The sequence below is a fragment of the Desmodus rotundus genome, chromosome 2 (genome assembly GCF_022682495.2).
Source record: "Desmodus rotundus isolate HL8 chromosome 2, HLdesRot8A.1, whole genome shotgun sequence".
In the NCBI taxonomy this organism is placed as follows: domain Eukaryota; kingdom Metazoa; phylum Chordata; class Mammalia; order Chiroptera; family Phyllostomidae; genus Desmodus; species Desmodus rotundus.
Window position 1 is genome coordinate 43,607,333 of NC_071388.1, and position 26,629 is coordinate 43,633,961.

At 38.1% G+C, this 26,629-nt stretch overlaps 1 protein-coding gene across 2 annotated transcripts in view; it reads left to right on the forward strand.

Moving 5' to 3' along the window:
- Positions 1-26,629, forward strand: part of VPS8 (VPS8 subunit of CORVET complex) — a 259,421-nt gene that overhangs the window by 182,212 nt on the left and 50,580 nt on the right. For both annotated transcript variants that reach the window (XM_071220589.1, XM_024564321.3), the window contains 2 exons: positions 1,681-1,846; positions 19,706-19,759. In XM_071220589.1, coding sequence (XP_071076690.1) covers positions 1,681-1,846; positions 19,706-19,759 — 220 coding nt within the window. The remainder of the gene's footprint in view (positions 1-1,680; positions 1,847-19,705; positions 19,760-26,629) is intronic.

Below are 26,629 nucleotides of genomic sequence, written 5' to 3' on the forward strand. Positions count from 1 at the left end.
GTGGTGCAGTACCGGGGAGAATGCCTCAGGCAGAGGGTCGACAAGTGCAGAAAGCAGGAGGCAGGCACGTTCTGGGCAAGTTGAAGGAGTAATGAATGAGTAGGTGAGTGCTGCCTGAGCAGAGTGAAGGAAAGGAATAATGATAAGAGCTGACTTCAGAGGAAGAGGGAAAATTATGTAGGAACTGCATGATTATAAAGAATTCAACTTTTAGCCCTGGCTCAGTTGATTGGAGCATCATCCCATACACCAAGATGATACGGGTTCGATTTCCAGTCAGGGCACATACCTAGGTTGTGCATTTGGTCCGCAGTCAGGGTGCACATACAGAAGACAAACCAATGGATATTTCTCCCTCTCTCTCCCTCCCTCCCTCCTTCCCTCCCTCTCTCCCTCCTTCCCTTTCTCTCACCCTGAAAGCAATGAAAAAATGTTCTTGGGTGAGGATAAAAGAAAAAAGAAACTTTTACTCTGAGATGAGAACACATTGGGAGGTTTTGAAGATAGGAGTGACAGTATCTGACCCATGTCTTAAGGATCACTTTGCATGTGGAGAATGGACTATAGAAAGACAAGGGTAGAAGTAGAATGACCAGTTAGACTATTGCAGTAATCCAAGTGAGGGAAAGCCCTAGGTAGTAATGGTGAAGTAAAACATGGTGGGATTCCGAACATGTTCTGAAGGTAGAGCGGAGGAGCTTTGTTTCTAGATTGGATTGTGAGGTGTGAGAGAAAGAATAGTCAAGGATGACTCCAAGGTTTCTGGCCTGGGCTGGAAGAATGTCGTTACTGAGATACGGAAGGTTAGATGAGAGCATGCAGTGGGGGTGGAGTGGGGTGAAAATCAAGAATTTTGGACATGTTAAATTTAAGTCCATTAATATCCCTAGGAGAGTTCTTGAGGAGACAGGTGGATGGGATTTAGGAGAAAAGTCTGGGCTGAAGATATAAATTGCGCATTTAGCGGTGTGTAGGTGGTATTTTAAAACTATGGAACTGGAAGGGTAGCTGTAGAAAAGAAGAATATAGAAAAGAAAGACTGTAGAAGGGAAAGGTTATATATAGAAAGAGAAAGACTAAAAACTGCAGAAGAGAAAAGGTTTGACTTCCAAGGCAGTCCAGCATTACAGGGTGGAGAGATGAGGGGGAATCAAAAATGATGACAGTTATATTCAACACTCGTGTGAGGAGGCTCATTTGTTAACTTAATGTAATCAATAAGGAATTTCTTATAGGAATGGGGTAAGAATTTACTATAGCATCGACATTTTTTGTTAATGCTTAGTCAAGTCACAGCTTTTGTCTTGAATTTGATGAGGCAGACCACTTGTGTTATTATCCAGCTACTTATATAATTATCATTTTCCCCAATTGACTTCCTTTCAAACTGTCTAAAAGTATTTTATAGTTTGAGAGATGAACAGAAGTTTAACTCATCCCCCCAGTGGTTTGTAGTTAGAGAACTGTGATTCTGTTCTTACTAGCAGCTTAAGTATACAAATATGTGAGTCTGGCTTTTAGCAACAAGTTTATTCCCTTTCTTGTTTCTTAGCCTATACAACTATTGGTGCATTTCAGCATATCAGAAATCTTTATCACTTATAAACACACTCCAACATAGCTTATGTTTATGGGTTTTATGATAATGAAAAGTGCAAATTGATTGCCTTCATTTTGCAGCTGTGGCCATTTGTATCACTCATTCTGTCTGCAAAACAAAGAGTGCACCACAGAAATTGAGGGGCAAACAAGATGGACATGCTACAAATGCAGCTCAAGTAACAAAGCAGGAAAGCTAAGTGAAAATTCATCTGAAATCAAAAAGGGAAGGATAACTCCCTCACAGGTAAGACTTGTTTTCATGGCAAACTGGAGATGGTCTTTTCTTACAAATGTCTTGTAGGCCTGGCCTCATTTTCTGCAGGTTCTGTGAGCGTCAACAAATTTGCCTGATGGGTATCTAGTGCATGACATCCACTCAGTTCTATTTAGAGGAGGAGAGGTTCTCCTCTATGCCCAGCACTGAAAAACAGATTTGAGAGCAACAGAAGCCATTTCTGCCCTTCAAAAAGCTTGAGATCTATTTGAACAGAGAGATGTGCACACAACAGCTTGCTTAAGATCCCTTGACGAAGTAAGAGGTCAACAAGTCCAAATGCTATGGCACTAATGAGTAGCTATGGGCCAACGCGTGCAGAGTTATCACTTTTAAGTAGGGCTCACGGACAAGGTACATACACAGGTGCTCCGTGCATGGTTTTCTCAGCTGGGTAACTTCAAAGAACTCGATGCAATAGTGTTCGTGTGAGGAATTTGCATTGCCCTTGGAGTCTGACGAATAGACTTGATACAGTTTTATTCATTTTATATCCTTTCTTTTTTTCTTTTTTCTTCTTAAGCAGTCAGTGGAGCAGAGTTTAAATTCTACTGCCTAGTAGCTTTTGGGAGACCAGGACTTGACAACATGAGGCGCCCGGTGTGGAGGAGGGGTAGTTACTGAGGCTACGACTTCATTACTGTGCTGTTCTCAGTTTATTTCCTCTTCAAAGTGAGAGGTGCCGTCACATTTGCTGTTTCCTGCTCTTTCCTGTATGCCACCCTACCCTGTAGTTGCCTTTAATATCACATAGTGAAAAGTTGGACTGTTTTTTGGTCTTTGTTTTATCAGCTTTTAGTGTTGTATCAGAGGCAGATCCAAGAAACCCCCCCTTACCTAGTTTCTCCGAGACGACAGTTTGAAATTTCTGTACTCCAGTGGTAGGCATTCATTTATTTATCTACCCATTCTATACGGAACAGTGTCAGGCACTGTGCTAAGTGTTGGGCAAACAGTAGCAGACAAGACATTGCCTTGTGGAGTTCATAACAGATGAAATTCAAAACAGGTGTTGAGTAAGTGTTCTCAAGTTCTTTCTGACACCAATTCTGTCCATTCACTTCTGACGCTAACTACCAGAAGTTGGCATCCGACTCCCCAGGTGTAAGAGTTCATTGCCGTTAGACTGCACTCACTTCAGACTCCAGGCCCAGAGGGGAGTCCAGGTTACCCACATTCAGTTCTGACTGGGCAAATTCAGGGATTCCTGTGACACCCCATCCCTTCCCCAGGTTCAGTAATTCATTAGAATGACTCATAGCACTTAGGAAAACACTCTACATTTACCTGTGTATTATAAAGGATACAATGCAGAACTAGCCAGATGGGACAAATGCATAGAGTGAGGTATGGGGGGAAAGGGCACTTCTATACCCTCTCCCAGGATACTACCTTCTTAGTACATCAGTGTGATCACCAGCCCAGAAGCCCGTTGAACCTCATTTGGGGGGGAGGGGGTTGGAAGTTTTATTATATAGCCATAATTGATTAAACCATTGCCATCAATGATTAACTCAATCCCTAGCCCTCTCCCCTCCCCAAAGGTGAGGATGGGTCAGGGTGGAATTTTCATGGCCTGATCTTTCTGGTGACCAGCTGCCTTCTGAAGCTATTTTGGGGTCCCCAGACACCCATAATCTCATTAGCATACAAAAGGCACTCTTATTACATAGAAGATCTTAAGAGTTTTAGGAACTATGTGACAGGAACCAGGGACAAAACCAAATTTTTAAAAAAATTTATCACAACTACTTGTAGATGAATATGCTGTAAGAGCAGATAACCGATAGATCTGATGTCGACATGGGAGATCACGGAAGCCTTCCTCAAAAATGCTGTGTTAGTTGCCCCTGAAGAACAGAAAGAAGTAAGCTAGAGACGTTTAAGTGTGAGGGTAGGCAGGAGGAGGAGCGTTACAGGCAGAGGGAACAAACATAGCATCTCTACTGTGAAGTGGAAAAGAACGTGGAACTAGACATGGAGCGTGATTGAACCTAGAGGGTGGAAGACAGTAGTATGAAATACTGCTAGTGAGATAAACAGGGACCACATTAATTGTTTCTGTTTGTATTAAAGAAATAGGGAAGATAATGAAGGATTTGGGGGAAGGAATGATGTGATCCGATCACAATAATTTTTTTTCAAAGTAGTATTTTTTTTTAAAAAACTGCAGTTTAAAGGGAAACAAGAATGAAATAGGGTAACCAAGAATATTGAAGTAATTTAGAGGAGAGAAGTGGTAACTTGTTCTAGAATGGTAGAATTTGGGGTGGACAAAAGAGTACATACTTGAGATGTGTTTAAGATGAGCACAAACATCAAAAAAGAGAACTCACTGTTGAATTTAGGAATGTCTGCAGAACATAAAGGTAAAGATGTTTAATATGGTTTCCAGATTGAAAATTTTGTTAACTATACATCTAAAATGCTTTCTTCTTTGCATTTAGGGAAGGAAAGACAGGTCTTGTGTTTCCAACATCTTTCTAAGCCGAAACCAAATACAGATGGGGAACCTTTATTTATACAGATACTTAAGGCATTACATCTTGGGGCACTTCAGCTTTTTTCCTCTCTCAGTTGTATCCTATGCATAACCAAGTCATGATTACATGCATATTGTGGCCTAGATATTACTGTTTAGACTTTTTCCTAGATAGTCCTGAGAGGTTAAAATATACTCTTTTTCTTTAAAAAAATACAATTGCATGTTATATATGTAATTATATGTTTTAATACATAATTTATAGAGTCAAATTCCCTTTCTGGTAGTTTTGACAGCCACCATTACAATCAAGATTTAGAGTTATATGATTACTGCCCCTCAGAAGGCCCCTATGTTTCTTTATAGTCAATCTCTCCCCACACCTTCAACCCCTGGCAACCACTGATCCATTTGGAGCTTATTTTTAATAGGGTGTGAGATGAGGATTGAAGTTCATTCGTTTGCATGTGGATATACATTGAATTGCCCTTTTACCTTTGTCAAAAAATCAATTGACTGTGTATGCATGGGTTGCTTTCTAGACTTTCTATTCTATTTCATTGCTCTATGTATCTATTCTTTCTTCAATAGTGTAGCTTCATTTACCTGAAATCTGGATATCAGGTAATATGAATCCTCTAACTTTGTTCTTCTTTCTGACATTTGATTATTCTACTTCCTCTGCTTTTCCATGTAAATTTTAAAATCAATTTGTCAATTTCTAGAAAAAATCATGCTGGGATTTTATTCGGATTATGTTGAATATGTAGATCAATTTGTGGAAAGTTGACATCTTAATAATATTGAGTCTTCCAGTTCATTAACATATCTCCCAATTTATTTAGCTCTCTGATTTATTTCATCAGTATTTTGTAGCTTTGGCATATAAATTTATATATGTCTTATAAGATTTATTTTTAAGTATTTAATGACTTTGATGCTATTTTTTATTTTACTGTTTTATATTTCAATTTCTAATTGTTCATTGATAGATTGTAGAGATACAATATATTTTCATATACTGACCTTGGATCCAGTAACCAGTGCCTTACTTATTAGTTCCACTACTTTTTGTAGATTCATTGCTATTTTCTAAATAGACAATCATATCATCTGCAAATAACAACTTTTATTTCTTCTTTACCAATCTTATGCCTTTTATTTCTTTTTCTTCTGTTATTGCATTGACCTCCACTACAATGTTGAATAGGAATGGTTAGAATAGACATTCTTGTCTTATTACTAATCTTCTTGGAAAAGTGTTCAATTTTTTATCACTGAGTATAATGTTAACTGTAAGTTTTTTGTGCGTAAGCTTCGTATTATGTATAGACAGAAGGTCCTTTCTATTCCATGTTTTGCTGAGAATTGTTTCATGAATTGATGTTAAATTTCGAAGCCATATATACTACATTGGTTGCCCTGTTCCCATATCCCCACACCTCATAAAGTGAAGAAAGACAATAATGTACTTCATTGTCTTTTCTCCTGCCTTCTCTCAAATAATCTAGAAAAGGGTAATTATTCTGAAATTGTTTGCACTTGTCAAAGGCAGCTTTATCTCTGAGGCCCTCCCATTGTCCAGGGCAGGAGAGATAAGTCAAGTTTTGCATTCTTTAGGAAACTCCAGTAAGATTACTGATCAGATCCTCTTGAAAAATCTGTTTGATGCTTCCTAATAATGAAGCAAGCTAGAATGAGAACTATTTTGGATTTCTTAAATTTTCCTCTAGCTGTGTCTCACTTGTTTTTCTATAAGAAGATGTAGTAGGTTGATAACACAAGAAGGAATGAGGAGGTGAAATTTATCAAATATATGCTTGAGAGGTGTTTATGCTGATTTTCACAACAACTTTCAAGGTGATATTGTTCCTGTGTTACAGTGGAAGGAACTGTATGTAGCTCAGAGAGGCATGGCCAATATTTGGACTGAAGTTTCTAGGACCATCTTCATCCCCAGTTTTCCTGCCTCCATCCTGTTCTATTTTTAGCATTCTGGCTGTATTGAAATATGGTAAAGCTGATTTTTAAAATCCATCCATACCATATTGGCTGTGCTAATTAAAATTTCTTACCATTGTGTGAGCCATTCATATTTTTAATTAAAAAATGTTAAATAAAATGAAAATGATAGCTCTTATTAAACTTTATTTCACAAAAGTAATTTGCTCTCTTAATTTCCTTTGAAAATCTATTGACTGTGAGCCCTGGTTAAGTTCCTAGCCCTTGTATGGATTGGGGGACAGAGGTGAGGGCCACGGTAACTCTACAACCAAACTGAGACTGCCAGTCAGCTTTCACCTGTTGCTGTCTACCCCCAGAAGATACTGCGTGCATTTAATGCTTCTCACTACCTTTGTAATGTGATCCTTCTATCAGGTAGCGTTTTGTTTTATCCTTTTCTAAGATTTATGATTATCCTTTTCCAGGACTTACGGTAATTAACTTATACTTCTTTAGTTTCTGGCTCTAACTCAACAGGATGCACAGTTAACCTCAAAACTGGGGTTTTGGTGGATGAAGTCTTTCTCCTTGCTGTGCCTTTTTTCACTTCTGTTTTCCATGGCTGGTAAATATGCATAACCAATAACTGACATATTAGGTGCCTTCCAACAGGTTTGCACAGATGTGATGGGAGTTATTCCCCCAGAAAGCCTGCTTTCCTCTGGAATAAGCATTTTTCTTCTTTATAAATAGGGAAAAAGTGACTCATTTCATTCTTTGCTTATTCTTCATTTCATTCTTCTAAACCTCTCCCCCGCTCAGGTTTAGAGCAACTTGACCTGAAATGTAGGTCCACAGAATAGGCCTTGCAAGTCTCCATGCTTTTCTGTTTTGCTTTCTCTACATGTTACCCACAGATGAAATACACTGGAGTAACTCATTTCAACTGGCAAGCCCATCATTCTGTTTTCTCAACTAATGTTATTTCAATAATATAATATAATATAATATAATCTTTGATTATTACTTTATTAAATTTATAGTAGCAAAAACCATTTTCATTGGTACTGATTACCATCAAAAGAAATTAACTTGCTATTCAATTTAAAAATAATAATACTTAGTCAATAGGCAACTTGATATAAATTCAAAGACACCTTGAAGATTTACTAGATTTTAGTTTTAACATGATTATAGTATCAACAAGACTTAGAGTTCTTGAGAGCTGATAATAAACTACCACATTATTATGTACCAGAAACATTCAAGTTGTTATTCCTTGTAAACCTCAAGAAACAAGAGCATTAGAGGCTCATTAGAAAGTTCTTTATAACATATTGCTTGACATCTTTTCTTGGATAAATCATCCCTTATGAGTAGAGAGCCAAGTACATTAGTCAAGTATCAGAATTTTCTGTTTTTTCATGAAAGGTACATGTCTGAGGAAGGTGGGGAGTGGAAATAAACATGCAGGCCTGCTCATTCCTTACTAATCACAAAAGAGGTAATGAAATGAAATAAGCCAATATTTTCCCTGGTACATGGAGTGGTTTTTCTTTCTTTGTTTTTAGAGTTGCCTAAGAAAATGTTTTTATTTGGGGTAAATTTATTTAAAATGCTAAAAGGAAGTATTTACAACTTCTAGAAAACTATTCAGTGAATGACATTTATTATGCTCGCTGGTCATAAGTTTCTATTATCCATTGTACATGGCTTATTTATTTTGGATTCCCACTATAAATTGGAGATTTGTTTTACATTCTGTTTTATGAAATAGGAACACTAGTATTAATGCCTTGTTCTCATTTGTCCATTTTTAAAGAATATTAGCGTCCTGTTATGAATATGTTAGATTGAAATTAATGCTAAAAAATGAGATTTCAGTTTTTGGTGATAGCAACATTTCTCAAAAGAATATCTTCTAAATTAAACTTACAGAATAAATGAAGATTAATATATCTCAGAAGTACAGATAGATGATGAATGATTCTAACATAAATGAAAGTTTTTGAGAAGTCTTTTGTCCATTTTCCAATAATCTTATTATACTTTAGTATTAAGTGACTCATTACTTCAGCCAATATTTAACGTATACCTACTTTGGGCTGAACACTATTCTTGTTACTAAGTATACATTGATGAACAAAAAATATATAGTTCCCACCATCATGTAGCTTGCCATCTAGTAAGAAAGCTAGACAATAAACAATCGTAATTTCAAATTGTGGTAGGTATATACATGCCACGAGGGGAAAGAAGAGAATGTTATGGGAAGAATAACATGAGCAGAAACCTACTTGGGACTGGGTGATAAGGAATATCTGTCTGCAGAGTTGCTGTTTAAACTAACATCTGCAAGAAAGAGGGTAGTAGTAGCCTTGGGAAGAACTGTAAGCACAAAGGAACTAAAGAGGGAAGTGAGTAACCTGCTCAAGGCACTGAAAACAGATCAGCAGATGGAACACAGTGACTAAAGGGGAGCATGGCAAGGAATGAAGGTGAAGAGGTGGGCAAGGCCAGGTCCTGAATAGCTTATGAGACTCTGGCAGAGTTTAATTTGTATTCTTCAAGTGAAAATAGGAAGGGTTGGAAACAAGGGATTGATATGATGCGTTGTAACTGTGGAAAATGGATAGATAACAACATCTCTATTACCAGGCAAGTCTTCCCCTTTTTGCCAGAGCAATGTAACGATCAGACTCTTAACATTCTATAATTTGTGCACTTTCCTTGGATCCAGACAAGGCATGTGTCCAAGAAACTAAGGATGACAGTTACCCAGAAAGTGTTTCCAGTCTTTATGTAGAACAAAAGCTTTGATAGAAATATGGGCAAAGGGCATTTTAAAAAAGACCATCATCCACTTAAATTTTTTAAAATTTTAACTTTACCTGTCATCAAAGGTATATGGGTTAAAACAGCAATATGGGACATTTTTTTTGCTTTTTAAATAACTGGCAGATTTTTAAAAATACATATTAAACTCTCATACATTAAGAATACATATGCATTTATATTGATAAGGATATGAGGGTACAGACACTTTAATACCCTACTAATGAGAATATATATTTGTAAAGTTCACCACCCCTTATACAGATCCTTTGGCTGGAAATGTTTTAGAACTCAGAATTTTTTAATTTTTTTTTTAAATAGTATTACAGGGGCTTCCATTTCTAAGAGGATGCATTTGAAGTTTCTTGGTGGGGAAGAGTGGACAAATTATATAAAACAATGTTTCTCAAGACATTGGACCTCAAACAGTGAAGGAGAGTGACTCCTGAGAAACAAGAAACCAATTATGTAAACCTGGAAGTAACCCCAAATGATTGCTGGGAGAAAGTTTCCAAGCCATGGTGTAAGGAGGGAGGACTGAGGCAGAACTCATCAGGCTCCCTGAGTAGAGGAGACAGAGCTGGGAATCCAAGGTGGGGATTCCCAGGGAAAGCAAGGTGGGTAGAGTTCACAGGACAGTATTGGGCAGGAGAGAGCCACACACAGAGAAAGCTCCAGAGATGTGCTGAAGGCAGCTTTGAGTGTAAAGTTGCATATTAACCCACTCATGTATGTGAGGAAACTGTTCAAGGACAGAAAAGGAAGCACCCCAAAACATCAACAGTAGCAGTGCCCCAAATTCACATAGAGTGAGGAAAAATACCATCCTGGAAAACTTCGAAATTCACAGGGCAGCACTGAGAGTATTAAGTAAGGTCTTACCTCAGTATTAGGGCAAAAGTCAACACTACACTAACTGCTATTCTTATCCCACCTACCAAAGCTTAAAAGCAAAACCTGAAAAGATCACATTTCCAAATATTTTAACCACATCCCAGGACAAAGTTCAAGAATGTGTTAAGGATTAGAAATATATTTGACCCAACAAAGTAAAAATCACTATGTCTGGCATTTGATAAAAAAAATTATAAGGCATGCAAGAAAGCAGGAAAATGCAAGTCATAAAAAGGAGAGAAAAATCAACTATATGACATTCTGGAAAAGGCAAAAGTATGGAGACAGTAAAATGATCAGTGGTTGCTGGGGGGGCGGGTAGGAACAGAGGATGAAAAAATGAAACACAGAGGATTTCTAGGGCAGTGCACATACTCTGTATGATGCTGTGATGGTGGATATGTCATTATACATTTGTCCAGAACCATGGGATGCAATGCCAAGAGTGAACTCTAATGGAAACTGTGGACTGTGGGTGGTAATGATGCATCAGTGTAATATGTCATCAGGTGCAACAAATGTACCACTCTGGAGGAGATATTCATAATGGGGGAAGCTGCACATATGTGGCAGCAGAGGATATATATAATATCTCTATAATTCCTAAAACTACTCTAAAAAATAGTCTTCTTAAAAAATCAGTTGGTTGAAACAGACCAAGAAATAGCATAGATGATAAAATTAGTTGAGAAGAACATTAAAATAGTTGTTATATGTCCTGGCTGGCATGGCTCAGTGGATTGAGTGCCAGCTTATAAACCAAAGGGTCACCAGTTCGATTCTAGTCAGGGCACATGCCTTGGTTGCGGGCCAGGTCCTCAGTTGGAGGTGTGCTAGAGGCAACCATACATTGATGTTTCTCTCCCTTCCTCCTTCCCCCTCTCTAAAAATAAATACATCTTAAAAAAATAAAATAAAATTGCAAACCATTCCCTGTTTTAAAAAGTTATTATCACTGTACTCCATATGTTATAGAAGCTGGAGGAAAGATTTAACATGTTAAGTAGATATACAGAAGTTATAAAGACCCAATAGAACATCTAGAGATTAAAACTACAATGTCTGAGATGAAGAACACACCAGATGGGATTAACAGCACAATGGACACTGGAGAAGAGATGATTAGTGAACTTGACTATATGGCAATAGAAACTATCCAAAATCAAACACAAAGAGAAAAAAGACTGAAAGGAAATGAATAAAGTATCAGTGAACTATGAAACACCTTCAGATGGCAAAATATGTGTGTAATTGGAATTCTAAAAGAAGTAGGAGCAAGAATAATACAAAAAAAAAACTTGAAGAAATGTAATACAGAGTTTGAATTCCAATAATGACCCAGTAGCCTGTACTGGACAGCCTTTCCATCAATAACAATGATAAGCTCTAGACCAGTGGTCCCCAACCTCTGGGTCCTGTGTTACCCCACTTCCACCCCTGTCTTCCATGAAACCAGTCTGTAGTGCCAAAAAGGATTGGAGACTGCTGGTCTAGACAAAATATATATATTTTTTAAAACATTGTTTAGAGTACACAAACCTTAAAGAAGGCAAGTAAACTAGAGGGGCTCAATGTTTAGCCAGCTTTTCCCTTAGGGCACTTCTCAGTTTGCCTTGGAGTACTACTGGGGGAAAAGAGCTTAAACAGATAGGAGCATTCTAACTGAGATGAAGAAACAACGGTCAGAGTTCAATACCAAAGCAGCTGCAGACTGAGGGGGGAAATCTCAGAAAGTAGGATGCCAGGGAGGAGGGAGCTCCAAATCTTTCTTTAGGTTTCAAAATTGCACATACACACTAATGCCCCAAGAAATCAGACAAGAGGTAGCATCAGAAGAACTCAAGAACTGAGCAGAGATTTCATTTCAGTAGCTGCATAGTGTTGCTTTGAGTTCAAGTCTTGCCCAATAGGGGAATTGGTAAAACACCTCACATTTTGCACTGAGACTGCAGAAGGACTGTGCTTTAGGACTAAGGGCTGCCCGAAGACTAAAAGCAAAATCAAAATACATTCAGTCTAGCAAAGCCAAAGCTCACACTATCATAGGATCAATGGGAAGAAGGAGGAAAATGTAACTCAAAATCAAGAGAAGAAGCATCAAGAGAAGCAGACCTATGATGAGCCACATGTTGGAATTGGCAGTCAGGTACTTTAAAATAGAAATTAGAAATATGCTAAAGGATTTAGAGGAAAAGATCAGCAGAATGAATGAACACATGGGGAAATCTTAGCAGATAAATGGAAACTATAAAATAAAACAAAGTGTTAATTCTAGAGTTAAAAACATAAAATGAAAAGTTTGTTAGATATTAACAGCACTTTTAACACTGACACAACTGTTATCAGTAAATTTGAAGACAGTTCAACAGAAATCATCCTGACTGACACAATACCAAGAATTCTAGCATATATGTTATGGAAGCTCCAGAGAGAGAAGTGGCAATGGGGTGACCTAATAATGGCTGAATTTTCCCACATTTGGTGAAAAAAAAATCAACCCATATGTCAAAAAAGCTCAGCAAATCGCTGACAGAATAAATCCAAAGAAAATCACACTCAGATACATCATAGTCAGTCAAACTGCGAAAACCAAAGATAAAGAAGAAATTGTTAAAGCAGCCAAAGATAGACAATAATAATAATGATGGGTGACTTCTCATTTTAATAAAATGGGGGAAGCCAGAGGTCAATAAAATGGCATCTTTGAAGTGCTAAAAGAAAGGTAGTGTGGGGCGTATATTGTATATTATATAATGTTCCCAGTGGGGTCTAGTGTAGTATCCAATAATCAAATGCTTATGTTGGATAAACAAAGACCACGAAGAGCCTCACTTCAGTTCTGATCAGGTGTGGCTTCAGGTAACCAAAGTGTTTAAAAAGAAATCCTTTTGGTTTTTGAGCATTTTAGATTTCAGAATTATAGGAAAAAGGTTTGTAGATCCATCTTATTTATCAGGAGAAAAATTGGTGGTATGTATTTTTATTTATTTTTATTTTTTTAAATTTTTATTGAGTTACAATTGTCTGCATTTTCTCCCCATCCCTCCACCCACGGGGTGGTATGTATTTTTAAATGTCTACACCCTTAGAAGCAGGGATCTTTAAGAATCTGTGGAATGGAAATAATACATGAAGAATGTATGCCAAATGTTGTATTATATACAAGGATGTTTATGACAGCGTTTTTAATAATAAAAAAATTGAAGACAACCTAAATGTTTCACTAGCCTCCCAATAGTTGATGAGATTAATTATAATACATCTATACAACGAATGGGCTCCTATATAGCAGTGAAAAATCATGTTATTGAGGGTTATTGATATGGTGAAATGAACATTCTCAACATGTAATATGAAAATATAGCAAAATGGTATGATTCCAGATGTTAATAGTAGTTATTGCTAAGGTAACTGGATTGTGATTTTTATTTGTTTGTCTTGCTCTTTTTTATTTTCTAAATTTCCATTAGTGAACTTGTATTCCTTTTGTAATTAAAAAAATCAAGACTTGTTTATTGTTTTTGTAAGCCAGACAATAATGTTTTTCTATTGCTGTTAAACTTCAGATCAGATTGCTTCTCTAAGATTGGAATCATTTTATTATCAAAGATTACCAAAGTTCAGACTTATTATTAAGGCCATAGCTTAATACATCAACCATCTCCCCAGATCTAGGGTCTACACACCTGGATTTAAAGTGTCTCTTTTAAGCTGCATTGCCTGAGGCTTTTCCAAAAGAATCCTGTTAAATGAAAAATAAGACCTTTCATGAGCAATACTGAACCATTTCTGTTGCCACTTCAAACACTCCAGCCTAATCTCCAGAGAACAGCTTTCTCAGATAAATTGTCCAGCACCACATCTAGTTCTTGGCTTGTTTTTAAAAAGTCTGCGGATTCTTTCATGAGAGTTTTTTTTAGGCTTAAATATCTACTTTGCTTTGAAAATCTATTTTCTCCTTTTTCAAAAAGAGCATACCAGGAGTTAAAATTGGATCATGTTTAGCAAGCTACATCACACATCTGGAGTAAATTCCAGAGTATTAATGTCATGGTATGTTAGAGCAAAGACTGCCAAGTCTAATTTTTGTAGACCTGCTAAATCTGAAGGGGCAGTCTGGACAGCCAGCAGTTTCAATCCCTGAGCTGAGATATGTTTTTTAAAGTTATTCTGAAAGGCAGAGGGGAAAGGCAAAACAAGTCTGCAGCATGGTCCTACCTGAAGAGCTTGATGCCGCAGCGGTAGGAAATGTCTTCATCATCTACACTGTAGGCTCTTAGATTTGGCTGTTAGAATTGGAAGGGGCTTAAAAACTTGGGTCCAGTTGCTTATCCAGTACGTATACCTGTTTTGCATCATTCTAGACAGTCAGTATTTAGTACCAAACTACTTCTAATAATAATTTCATTTTTCCTTGAAATTAATAAATTGATATTCTGATTTCATGTATTAGTCTGTGTACTTAATATTTGCTAGAATTCACTATTGAAATCATTTGAACTTGGAGCTTTCTTTGTGAGCATATTTAATAACAGATTTAATTTCTTTAATAAATTTGGGCTATTCATATTTTCTGTTTCAGTTTAAGTCCATTTTTAAGTTGTTTTTCAAGGAATGTGTCCTTTTAATTTGCCAAATTTATTGGCATAAAATTGTTCATAATAGGCTCTTGTTGTCTTTTAAATGTCTGTAAGTAATGCTACATGTGGTAGCGTATTCTCTTTCATTGCTGGTACTGGTAACTGTGTTCTCCTTTTCTTCATCAATCTAAATAGCAGTTTACTGATTTTGTAGGTATTTCCAAAGAACCAACTCTGGCAACCTTGTTAATTTTCTCTATTGTTTTTGTTTTATTTCTGCTTATTTTTTCCTTCCTTTTACTTAGTTTGGTTTTACTGTGATCTTTTTCTAGCTTCTTAAATTGGAAACTTAAGTCCTTTATTTTAAACCTTTCTTGTTTTCCAGTATAGCATAAAAGGCTATAAGTTTCTTTCTAACACCATCGTAGCTATATTCAACAAATTTCTTTAAGTGCTTTATTGAGATATATTTTATCTGGCTTCTTTCATTTAGCATAATTATTTGAGATTCATGGACGCTGTTGTATTAAGAGTCCATTCCTTTTTACTGCTGAGTAATGCTTCATTTTATGGATGCTCCATAATTTATTATTTTACCTGTTGATAGACATTTGGACTTTTCTAGTGTCTGGCTATTACAGATAAAGCTGTTATGAAGATTTGTGTACAAATCTTTTTATGGAGTATACTTTCATTTCTCTTGGGTAAATACCTAGGAATGGAATGGCTGACTCATATGAAAAATTATGTTTATTATTTTACGAAACTACCAAACTGTTCTCCAAAAACATAGTGCCAGTACCTAGGTTTACATACCCTCCTACCAGAGTATACGATGGTTCCAGTCCTTACGTCCTTCACATAGTCAGTCTTTTTAGGTTTGGCTATTCTAACAGGTGTGTAGTGGTATCTCATTATGGTTTTATTTTGCATTTCATGAATGACTAATGATATAAAACATCTTTTCATGTTTTTATTGGCCATCCATATATTTTCTTTGAAGAAGAGTCTATTCAAGTCTTTTGCTGATTTTTTAATTGGATTGTTTTGTTTTTGAGTTTTAGAAGTTCTCTGTATATTCTGGATATTAATTCCTTATCAGTTAGTTACATCATTTGCAAACACTTTTTTCCATTCCGTGAGTTGCCTTTTTACTCTATAATGCCCTTTGGTACACATAAGTTTTTAATTTTGATGAAGTCAAATTTGTCTGTTTTTTAAATTATTGTTGCTTATGCCATTAATGTCATATCCAAGAAATCATGCTAAATTCAACATCGTGGATTTTTTTTCCTTTGTTTTCTTCTAAGAGTTTTATAGCTTCAGCATTTGCAAGAGCATTTAGGACTTTGATTCATTTTGGGTTAGTTTTTTGTATATGGTGTTAGGTAAGGGTCCAGCTTCATTCCTTTACATGTGGATCTTCAGTGTTGCTTAAAAAGACTGTCCTTTCCCCCATTAAACGGTCTTGGTACCCTTGTTGAAAATCATTTGACCACATACGTGATGAATCCCACTTGATCACGATGTATGACCCTTTTAATGTGCTGTTGAATTCAGTTTGTTAGGCTCTCTATTCTATTCCATTTGGTTTATATGTCTGTCTTTATACCAACAGCACACTGTTTTGATTACTGTAGCTTTGTAATAAGTTTAGAGATCAGGAAGTGTGAGACCCCCAACTTTGTTCTTTTTCAAGATTGTTTCCAAGTCAATCTTTAAAATTCTTCTTTAAAATTTGATTGTTTACAAATTTTAGAATGGATTTTTTTATTTATGCAAAAAGATGCCATTGGGATTTCAATAGAGATTGCGCTGAACCTATTGATTGCTTTGGGTGGTAGTATGGACATCTTAATAATATTAAGTCTTCCAAAACATGGACTAGGGGTTTTTTCTATTTATTTTTGTCTTCTTTAATTTCTTTCTGCAATATTTTGTAGTTTTCAGAGTATAAGTCAAAACCTCCATGGATAAGTTTATTTCTAAGTATTTTATTCTTTTGATGGTATGGTAAATTGTTTTCTTAATTTCCTTTTCAGGTTGTTCATTGTTAGTGTGTAGGAACACAAACTCATGTTTGTGTGTTGATTTTGTATCCTGCTACTTAACTTAATTTATTAGTTCTAACAGGTTATTTTTTTAGAATCTAAATTTAGAGTTCTCTACATATAAGATCATGCTATTTGCAAATAGAGGCAATTTTACTTTTTTCCTTTTCAGTTTATCTTTTATTCTCCTTGCCTACTTGCTCTGGCTAGGACTTCCAATACTGTGTTAAACAGAGGGGGCACATCTTGTTATGTTAGAGGGAAAGCTTCCAATCTTACAGCATTGAGTATGATGTTAGCTGTGTGTTTGTGTGTGTGTGTGTGTGTGTGTGTATATATATATATATATTCTTTATCATGTTGAGGTAGTTTCCTTCTAATCCTAGTTTGCAGAGTGTTTTATCATGAAATGATGTTAAATTTTGCCAAACGATTTTTCTGCATCATTTGAGATGATCGTGTGGATTTTTTCCTTAATTCTGGTGATGTGGTGTATCACATTTATTGATTTGTGTGTGTTGAGCCTTCCTTTACCTCCTAGGGATGAATCCCACTCAGTCATGATGTATGATCTTTTTAATGTGCTATTGAATTTAGTTTGCCTGTATTTTGTTGAGGACTTTTGCATCTGTGCTCATTAGGAAATTTGACCCATAGTTTTCTTTTCTTGTGGGGTCCTGTCCAGCTTTGGTATCAGAGTAATGCTGATCTAACATAGTTTGCAAGTGTTCCCTCCTCTTCAATTTTTTAAAAGAATTGGAGGACTGACATTAATTCTTTAAATGTTTGGTAGAATTCACCATTGAAACTATCTGGTCCTGGTCTTTTCTTTGCTGGGAGGTTTTTGATTACTGATTCAGTTTCCTTACTAGTTATTCGCCTATTCACATCTTGTTTCTCCATGATTCAGTCTTGGTAGGTTGTGTGTTTCTAGGGTCTAATTTTCTTTTGATTTTTTCTTTGATCCATGGGTTATTTGGAAATGTGAAATATTGAATGCCTAAATATTTGGGAGTTTTTCCAGAGATCTTTCTATTATTGATCTAATATACTTCTGTTTTGATCAGAGAACATTCTTTGTATGACTTGAAGTCTTTTAATTATTGAGAATTGTTTTATTGCCAGAAAATGTTCTAAGTTGGTTAATGGTCCATGTGTACCTAAAAAGAATATGTATTCTACTTATTCTACTTTTGTTGGGGGGTGTTCTGTTAAATGTTTATCTGATCAAGGTATTTAAGTCTTCTATATCTTTTTTTTAAATGTTTAATTGAGATATAATTGACATAATTGTGTAGTTTTAGGCGTACCACATGTTGGTTTGATACATTTATATATTTCAATAGGATTACTGCAGTAGCATTAGCTAACACCATCATGTCACATAATTATTTTTTTTGTATTGAAAACAGTTAAAATCTAGTTTCCTAACAACTTTGAAGTTTATAATACAGACTGTTGTAGTGACTATGTTTTGCCTTAGATCTCCCAAACGCATTCATTATTAGATGCAAGTTTGTATCCTTACACAATATCGCCCCAATTCCCCCACCTCCCAGACTCTAGTAACCATCATTCTACTCCCTGTTTTTATGAGTTCAGCTTTTCTAGATTCAACATATAAGTGATATTATATATTTGTCCTTCTCTGTCTAACTTACCTCACTTAGCATGCAAGATCTATCCATGTTGTCGCAAATAGTAGGACTTCTTTCTTTTTGTGGCTGAATAATATTCCATGTGTATGTATATCATATATTTTCTATTCATCCATTGGTGAACACAGGTGGTTTGCATATTGTGCCTATTGTGAACACTTAGGTTGTTTGTACATTTGACTGAACACGGTATTCTGATATCTCTTCAAGATACCGATTTCTGTTCCTTCAGATATATACCCAGGAGTGGAAATGCTGGATCATATAGTAGTTTAATTTTTAATTTTTGGAGGACCCACCATATTGTTTGCATAATGCCAGTACCTAGGTTTACATGCCCACCAACATATCCCTCTTCCCAACACACTTCCTTTTCTCCACATCCTTGCCAACATTTGTTATCGCCGGTCTGTTTTATAAAAAGCACCCTAATGGGCATGAGGCAGTATCTCATTGTGGACTGGATTTGCATTTCCCTGATTGAGCATCTCTTTGTGTAGCTTTTGGCCCTTGGTATATCTTTGGAAAATGTCTGTTTGGGTCCTTTAGACATTAATTGGGCTTATACTTTCTGATTATCTGCCTACTTATTTTCTTATTTATTGAGAGGGAGTATGGAAATCTCTGATTATAAAATGTATTTGTCCTTGCTGTTCCATTAGTTTTTGCATTATGTACTTTTACGCTACTAGATGCATAGATGTTTAGAATTGTTATTTCTTCCTGATGAATTGACCCCTTTATTATTATGAACTCTTTATTCCCTATAATAATCTTTGCTCTGAAATCTAGTGCTATTGTGGTATATCTTTTCAGTCTTTTTGCTTTTAACCTATGTGCTTTTGCATTTAAAGTATGATTCTTGCAGGCAGCATGTAGTTGCATCTCGCTCTTTTACCTAATATGACAATCTCTTTTCACCCTTCAAATATTTGAAGGTTTTTCTGTACCATGAGTCTTTTCTTCCTGGGGCTGAGCATCCTTTTGTTATGGTTGGCCGATACTTTATCTAAATCCTTCACTATTAAACTCTTTTATGCATGTCTTGCTTAAAAGGGATGTTACATCACAAAGTGTACTTGGCTTTAAAGACCTCCACAAGAAATGCTGACTGTTGCATGTTGTATCAGTTGATTAATATTTTCAACAAAAATCTTTATCTATCTGGTTCCTCGCCATTTGGTTAAAACCAATCTGGACCATCTGTTCCACTTCTCTTACCCTAATCATATTTCAAAGGGACTTAAAAAAATCTTTTCATCGTTACTCTGGAAATGTCTGTTTTATCTCAGTTACACCAACTCTAGTTGAATTATTTTGAGTATGGGTCAAATAAAACTAGACTATAACTAAGAGGATATTAAAATGTTTGCCCTTTTTTCCAGGTAAAAGTGTCCCCATCCTGTCATCCATCCAAAGGGGATCCTGCTGTTAAGAAAGTAAGTTTTAAAAGCAAAAAACAACTTCCTTCTGTGTGTTTATTCTCCTCTGTTGAACAATTTTCTCATTATGACTGTGTTTTTTAATCATCTTAATGCCATCAAAGGTTCTTTCTGATTGGTTGCCTTAATGACATATCACTAGGATTCCTTGTCTCTTCCAGAGAAGCCACCTGGGGGGTTGGGCCTAGCATCAGTCACCTGGCAACCAGGGAGTTACTTTTTTTTTCTGGAATTCTCATCCTCTCTAGCAGGTGTGCATCCTGGTATCAGTGTGTGATAGCAAATGAAATCTATTCTAAGGAGGAAAGTTGTGTAGATAGCTGTGCCTAAAGAAAACTGGTCTGAGACAGTAACATTTCAGCACGTGCCACATAAAGTCCTCAATGAGTACTTGTGGGATGGGACTATCCATGCCACGTCAATCCCTGACTGTAAACTTTGTGGCACAGATAAGGGCTGGGTCTCTCAACTGAGCAATGCCCAGGTGATGTCCAGAGAACCACTAAAAAATCCTTTCCTTTATCAGCTGCAACAGTACAGTTGAAACGTGGTAAACAGAATGACATTTTTGCTGTTTTCTTTTTTTTCAAGATTGTATTTATTTGTTTTTAGAGAGAGGGGAAGGAAGGGAGAAAGAGAGGGAGAGAAACATCCATGTACAAGAGAAACATCAATCAGTTGCCTCTCGTACACCCCCACTGGGGGACCTGGCCTGCAACCCAGGCGTGTGCCCTGACCAGGAGTTGAACCTGCAACCTTTCAGTTTGTAAGACGACGCCCAACCTACTGAACCACACCAGTTAGAACACTATGTGTTTTTGTTTGTTTGTTTGTTTACCATTTTTATTTCTCTGGTAGTTTAGGTATCCCTGGTTGTAGGTTTTCTTTCCTTGCTTTTTTTTTCCTCACAATTTCAGTCAGCATCCATATTATCAAAGGTTTTAGAACAAAAGAACAACTTGCTGGCTCTGTTGACTAACAGCTGGTTCTAGCTTCAGAGCAGTGTGCCAAAAATGGGTCCCTTTTCTCTGCCTTCAGCATTCCCGGAGGCATTTTCAAAGGAGAAAAAAAGAAAGAGTGAGAACAAAATGTTGTCTGAAAAGCTCTATGACAAGCTGCCTCTGAAAATCTCTTTCACTCTGGCCAGGACAGGGCAGGGGCTGAGGTGGTAACATGAGGAGCTAGAAAGGGCTTAAGTAATTGAATAATTTAGTAAGTAAATGAGGGTGCTGGAGTCCAGAGGGAATTGTTGCCTAAGTTCTCAATTGTTAGCCATGGGACACACTTCTAAAGTAGAGGCTAAAAACATGTGCTTTGGATTCAACCAGACTTGGGTTCAAAGTATGACTTTTCTACTTATTTATCTGAATAATCTTTTTTTTTTTTTAATATATTTATTGATTATGCTATTACAGTTGTCCCATTCCCCCCCCCACTCCACTCCATCCTGCCCACCCCCCTCCCTCCCACATTCCCCCCCTATAGTTCATGTCCATAGGTCATACTTATAAGTTCTTTGGCTTCTACATTTCCTACACTATTTTTACCCTCCCCCTGTCTATTTTCCACCTATCATCTATGCTACTTATTCTCTGTACCTTTCCCCCTCTCTCCCCCTCCCACTCCCTTAATGACAACCCTCATGTTCTAGTTGTTTGCCTAGTTTGCTCTCGTTTTTGTTTTATGTGCGGCCGTTAATAACTGTGAGTTTGCTGTCATTTTTACTGTTCCAATTTTTGATCTTCTTTTTCTTAGGTAACTCCCTTTAACATTTCATATAGTAAGGGCTTGGTGATGATGAGCTTCTTTAACTTGACCTTATCTGAGAAGCACTTTATCTTCCCTTCCATTCTAAGTGATAGCTTTGCTGGATACAGTAATCTTGGATGTAGGTCCTTGCGTTTAATCTTGGGTAATGTAATTATGATGTGCCTTGGTGTGTTCCTCCTTGGGTCCAGCTTCTTTGGGACTCTCTGAGCTTCCTGGACTTCCCAGAAGTCTATTTCCTTTGCCAGATTAGGGAAGTTCTCCTTCATTATTTGTTCAAATAAGTTTTCAATTTTTTGTTCTTCCTCTTCTCCTTCTGGCACCCCTATAATTCGGATGTGGGAACGTTTCAAGGCGTCCGGGAGGTTCCTAAGCCTCTCCTCATTTTTCCAAGTTCTTGTTTCTTCATTCTTTTCTGTTTGGATGTTTGTTTCTTCCTTCTGGTCCACACCATTGATTTGAGTCCCAGTTTCCTTCTCATCACTATTGGTTCCCTGTACATTTTCCTTCGTTTCTCTTAGCATAGGCTTCATTTTTTCATCTGTTTTTCGAATAGATTCAACCAAGTCTGTGAGCATGTTGATAACCAGTGCTTTGAACTGTGCATCCGATAGGTTGGCTATCTCTTCGTCGCTTAGTTGTATTTTTTCTGGAGCTTTGAAGTGTTCTGTCATTTGGGCCATTTTTTTTTTTTTTTTTTTTTTGTCTTGGCGAGTCTGTTACTTTAAGGGGCGGAGCCTTAGGTGTTCACCAGGGCGGGGTAACGCTGGTCGCTGAGCTGTGACGCTGTATGAGGGGGAGGGGCCGAGTGGGAGCAATGGCGCCCGCCTCACTCTCCTCCGGATTTCAATCCTTCACTCCACTACCCACAATCAAACTGGGCCACTCTGGTGCTGGTTCCCGAGTGGGTGGGCCTGTGCACACTCTAGGCCCTGTGGGTCTCTCCAACAACCTCTTCTGTGAGGCTTGGAGTCTCTCCTGCTGCCGCCCCAACCCCCAGGGGCGCTTTCAATCAGAGGTTTGAGGCTTTATTTCCCGGAGCTGGAGCCCTGGGTTGCACGGTCTGTCTGCTTCATTGCCCGCCGTTCGTCAGGTTTATCTGTGGGCGAATTTGGTGCCGCGGGGTGCTACCCGCTGCTCTGCCTGCCCCACTCTCCGCCACTCTGAGTCCGGCCCTCTCGGTTTATCTGCGCAGATGTGGAGCCGCAGGGTCTGCTAGTGCTCGGACTGCCTGCGCCATTTGTCCCACACTCCGCCAGTCTCAATCCCGCCACAGCCACGCGAGTCCTCTCCACCCCGGTGCCCGTCTCCGCCCCTCCTACCAGTCTGGATGAATGGTTATTTTCTATTTTCTTGGTGTTGGTCCCCCTTGCTGTTCGATTCTCTGTCGGTTCTGGTTGTGCGAGGAGGCGCAGTGTGTCTACCTACGCCGCCATCTTGGTTCTCCCCCTATCTGAATAATCTTGAACAAATCGGACTCTCCCTTTCCTCCTCTGTAAAATGATGGTGCTACCTCTCTGAGTTGTCCTGAAGATTGAATGAGAACTATTTACGTGCCTAATACTGTGCTTGACACATATTAAATACCCAGTAAATTATTGATGCATATTGAATACTCAGCTGTCGTTGGAACTTATATTAAAATATGTTTCCTGGCTCCTACTCAGATACCCTTTCACTTTATTATGCTACTTATGTACTATTTTCATTCAGCAAGTATTTCCGTAAACTAGACACAATGCTCAGAAATGGACTGCAGAGATGAAGAGTACAGTCCTTGTTCTCGAGCACCTCGGTATCATTGGGAGAGGTAGGCAGACAGACACACTGATGGTTCCCTACGACTTAACACACGCCATGGCAGACGCACAGGTGCTGCAGCAGTGGAGGGGAGAGGCCCGGCTTTGAAATGACTGAGCTATTCATTTAGTACCACACTTACGGGTTTTATGCTAAAGAATCTAATGAAGAAGTTTGAGGAATGGTTAGCTGCCCCTTACAACCTTGTTACTAGATTATAGTGAAAGCAAATTCTACCATACTTACAGATGCGTATTAAATACCTGTTCGCTTAGAAGTACGTTCATGCAACCTGTCTTTTAAACTTGCTGATGCCCCAGCTGTCTGTCATTTTCGGTGTCTGACTAGCAGAGATGTAGCAATGTTAGGATTTGGTTACTCTTATAATCAGCATCAGACAAACAGAAACTTCCTAAGCCAGTAACTGGACACAGGTGGCCCCAGGTAGCATTCCTAAGTGATCAGGTACAGGCATTCCTCCTCCAAGCAAGAGTGGGGGTCATCTCTAAATTATTTTATCCCATCTACATATCTTGACTATGTTTTATTTTAGCAATGAGGTCCATTTCTGATATTTACCATTCTGATTAATAAGCCATTAATTTTACTAGTAGAAAAACTCCTATTTTTGAGCTAATGAGCAGTCTTAGGTGTTGCTTGATATATGAACAGATGAAGGACTTTTAAGAGCTGCCTTTGGAGTTCCCTGTAGCTGAAATATGGATTCTTGGTTAGGGCCACTGATCACCCCTGAATTGAAGCCTAAACTAAATAGCACATTCTTAATATCACACTGTTTATGGTGTCTAGAATATCTTTAAAATATACATTTTAACATGTGCCTCGCCAAGACTAAAAGTTTAGGGAAGGCTTCCCAGGGGAGGTAAAGCTCCATCTCGCCTTGAACCCAAGAGAGACGTCCCCCCGGCAGATATGGGTGAGTGCAGCACACTCCAGGAAATGCGGGCAGTTCTGCATGTCTTAAATGGAGGAGTGCGCAAACGTCTGGTGAAGTCGACGGGAGCCCCAGTCACAAAGAGCCCCAGTCTGTGACGTTTGCTTTTTATCTTGAGGATAGGGTTTCTGTCAAAGGTGAGGTTAGAGGCAAAAAGACAAATTAGAAGAATAAGGACAATTATCCAAGTAAGAAAAAAGGCCCTAAATCTATGTAAAGGAATGAAGGGATGAGATAATAAATTCAAGTCTTAGTTATGTTTTTCCTCAAAATCCTTTCTGGCACCCTGAGTCTTAGTTTGATGTCTTTCCTTTTTCAAGCTCTTGCAGCACCCTGAGCACGAGCTCCTGCCAACACACTCACCTTCCTCTGACTTACATGCATCCCCGTTAGACTGTACGCCTCCTGCTCTTGTTTCCTGTTGCAGCCCTGCGTGTAGAACCAAGGGGTCACTCAGTAGTTATTGAGTGAGTGAGAGAGATATGAAGGAGATTCCATAGGACTTCATGTTGCTTACAGGAAGTGAGGGGAAAAAAGAAGTTTCTGGCCTGGGTGGAGAATGAGCAAATGAAACATCACTGCTGTCCCAGGCTTGTATTCCCAGCACGGCCAGTTCCTTATTGTTTGGCTCATCATCAGCCATACTCTGAGTGAGATTAATGTGAAGCTCAGCCCCTAATTGTCGTTTCCCTCGTTGGGTGTGTATTTTTGTGGGTCTGTGTTTGTGTGTGCATATATATGAACATCTGCATATAAATTCAGGTTGTCATCCTGGAGCTGCAGTCTCTCTTCCCAGAGCTGTATTGACAGATGGAAGCGCCAGAAGTATCTGTTGAACGGAGTGACTGCCAAAGTGACATGTGTAAGAAACACAAAGGAGCAGTAGTGTCTTGATTTGAGCCAAAAATTCTCTGTTGGCCAGAAACTGAAAAAAGTGTTTGGTGACTCTGCCGTCATTATTGGCCCAGCCAGGGGCTGGATTCAAGTGCGGAGGAAACAGAAGCCGTGTTCTGTAGAGCTCTGCTTAGCTCCTGGGATAGGTGTCCCGAGTAGGCATCACTCTTCTGCTTTGCTGCTGCCTGTCACGGTCTGGCAGATTCCGCGAGCATGTATGCAAAACATCTTTTTGCAACACAAGCATTTTGCATTTTAGATATTCTATTACAAAGCTTTGGCATAGAAATATTTGTCATAAGTATCATAAAATATGCATTATAATATTTATCTTATGTAAAATTTCTTCTTTAATGGGCTCTAACTAGTAACTTCAATGAAGTTGGAAGATACACATGTTCCCCTAGGACTTTTCAGTTTTGGATCATGGATGGCCAGAAATGTAAAAATCAAGAAGCATTTCCCTGAGATAACAACTGCCATAAAAGTCCATTGCAATAAACTCCTTAGAGTAAATCCAAACTGGAGGTGTTTACAGTGTTTAAGGTGGATTACAGGAGTTTTAAGAGGTAGTTGAAGGTAGCATCAAAAACCTCTTGGCCCCAATGCATCTTTTCTCAACTACTAAAGAAACACCAGCCAGGAGTTTATGTAGCAAAGTGGGAATTGTTACATGCACACTAACCAGGGAAAGCAGTTTTGTCTTCTGTCTCAGTTACAAAAGCATGTTTATACTCTGAGCCATCCTATTCTTTGCTAGTGTGTTTGGAGAAGCCTGGAGGCCGGGGGCTCTGGCTGAAAAGTGTCCTCAGGCAGGTGGAACCCACAGATGATGTCCTCAGAGTGACTTCTATCAGTTAGGGACACGGGAATGGCAGACTAGGAAGTGTTTCTAACAGTTCTGGGTAAATTCAGTAATATTCAACAAGCCTTAAAGGTGCCAGGCCTTAGAAGGACAAAGGTCAGTAAATATACTTCTTGCTGTCAATATATTTACAAGTTACTGGTGACTAAACTGGAAGATTTAATAGCCATACCTCCCAGGAATTGGTTATCAGTTTCTCAAGTATTTGAGTATACTTCAACAATTTGGAGCTGATTTTTTTTTGTCCAAGTGTTTTGTTGAGATAAAAATTTTATAGCCAGTTTCTGGTCCTGCCCCTCATGTCAGGAATGTAGACGACTGTACTTGGTCATAATTTTTGTTGACTGACAGTGGGGTTTGGTTTTGTTTTTTAATTTTTATTTTTAAGGGGAAAAGCCTCACGGAGGTGCCGTTTCCATAACAACAGGAGAAGCTGACAACAGTGTCTCAGCTGACTGGCCCCAGGAATAGCTGGCTGATGACTTCACAAAAGTCAGGGGAAACATAAAAAGGAGAACGCGCCCAGATAGGTGAAGCAATTTCTACCTGTCTTCTGACAGTGGCTTCAATAAAGATTCATTTGCCT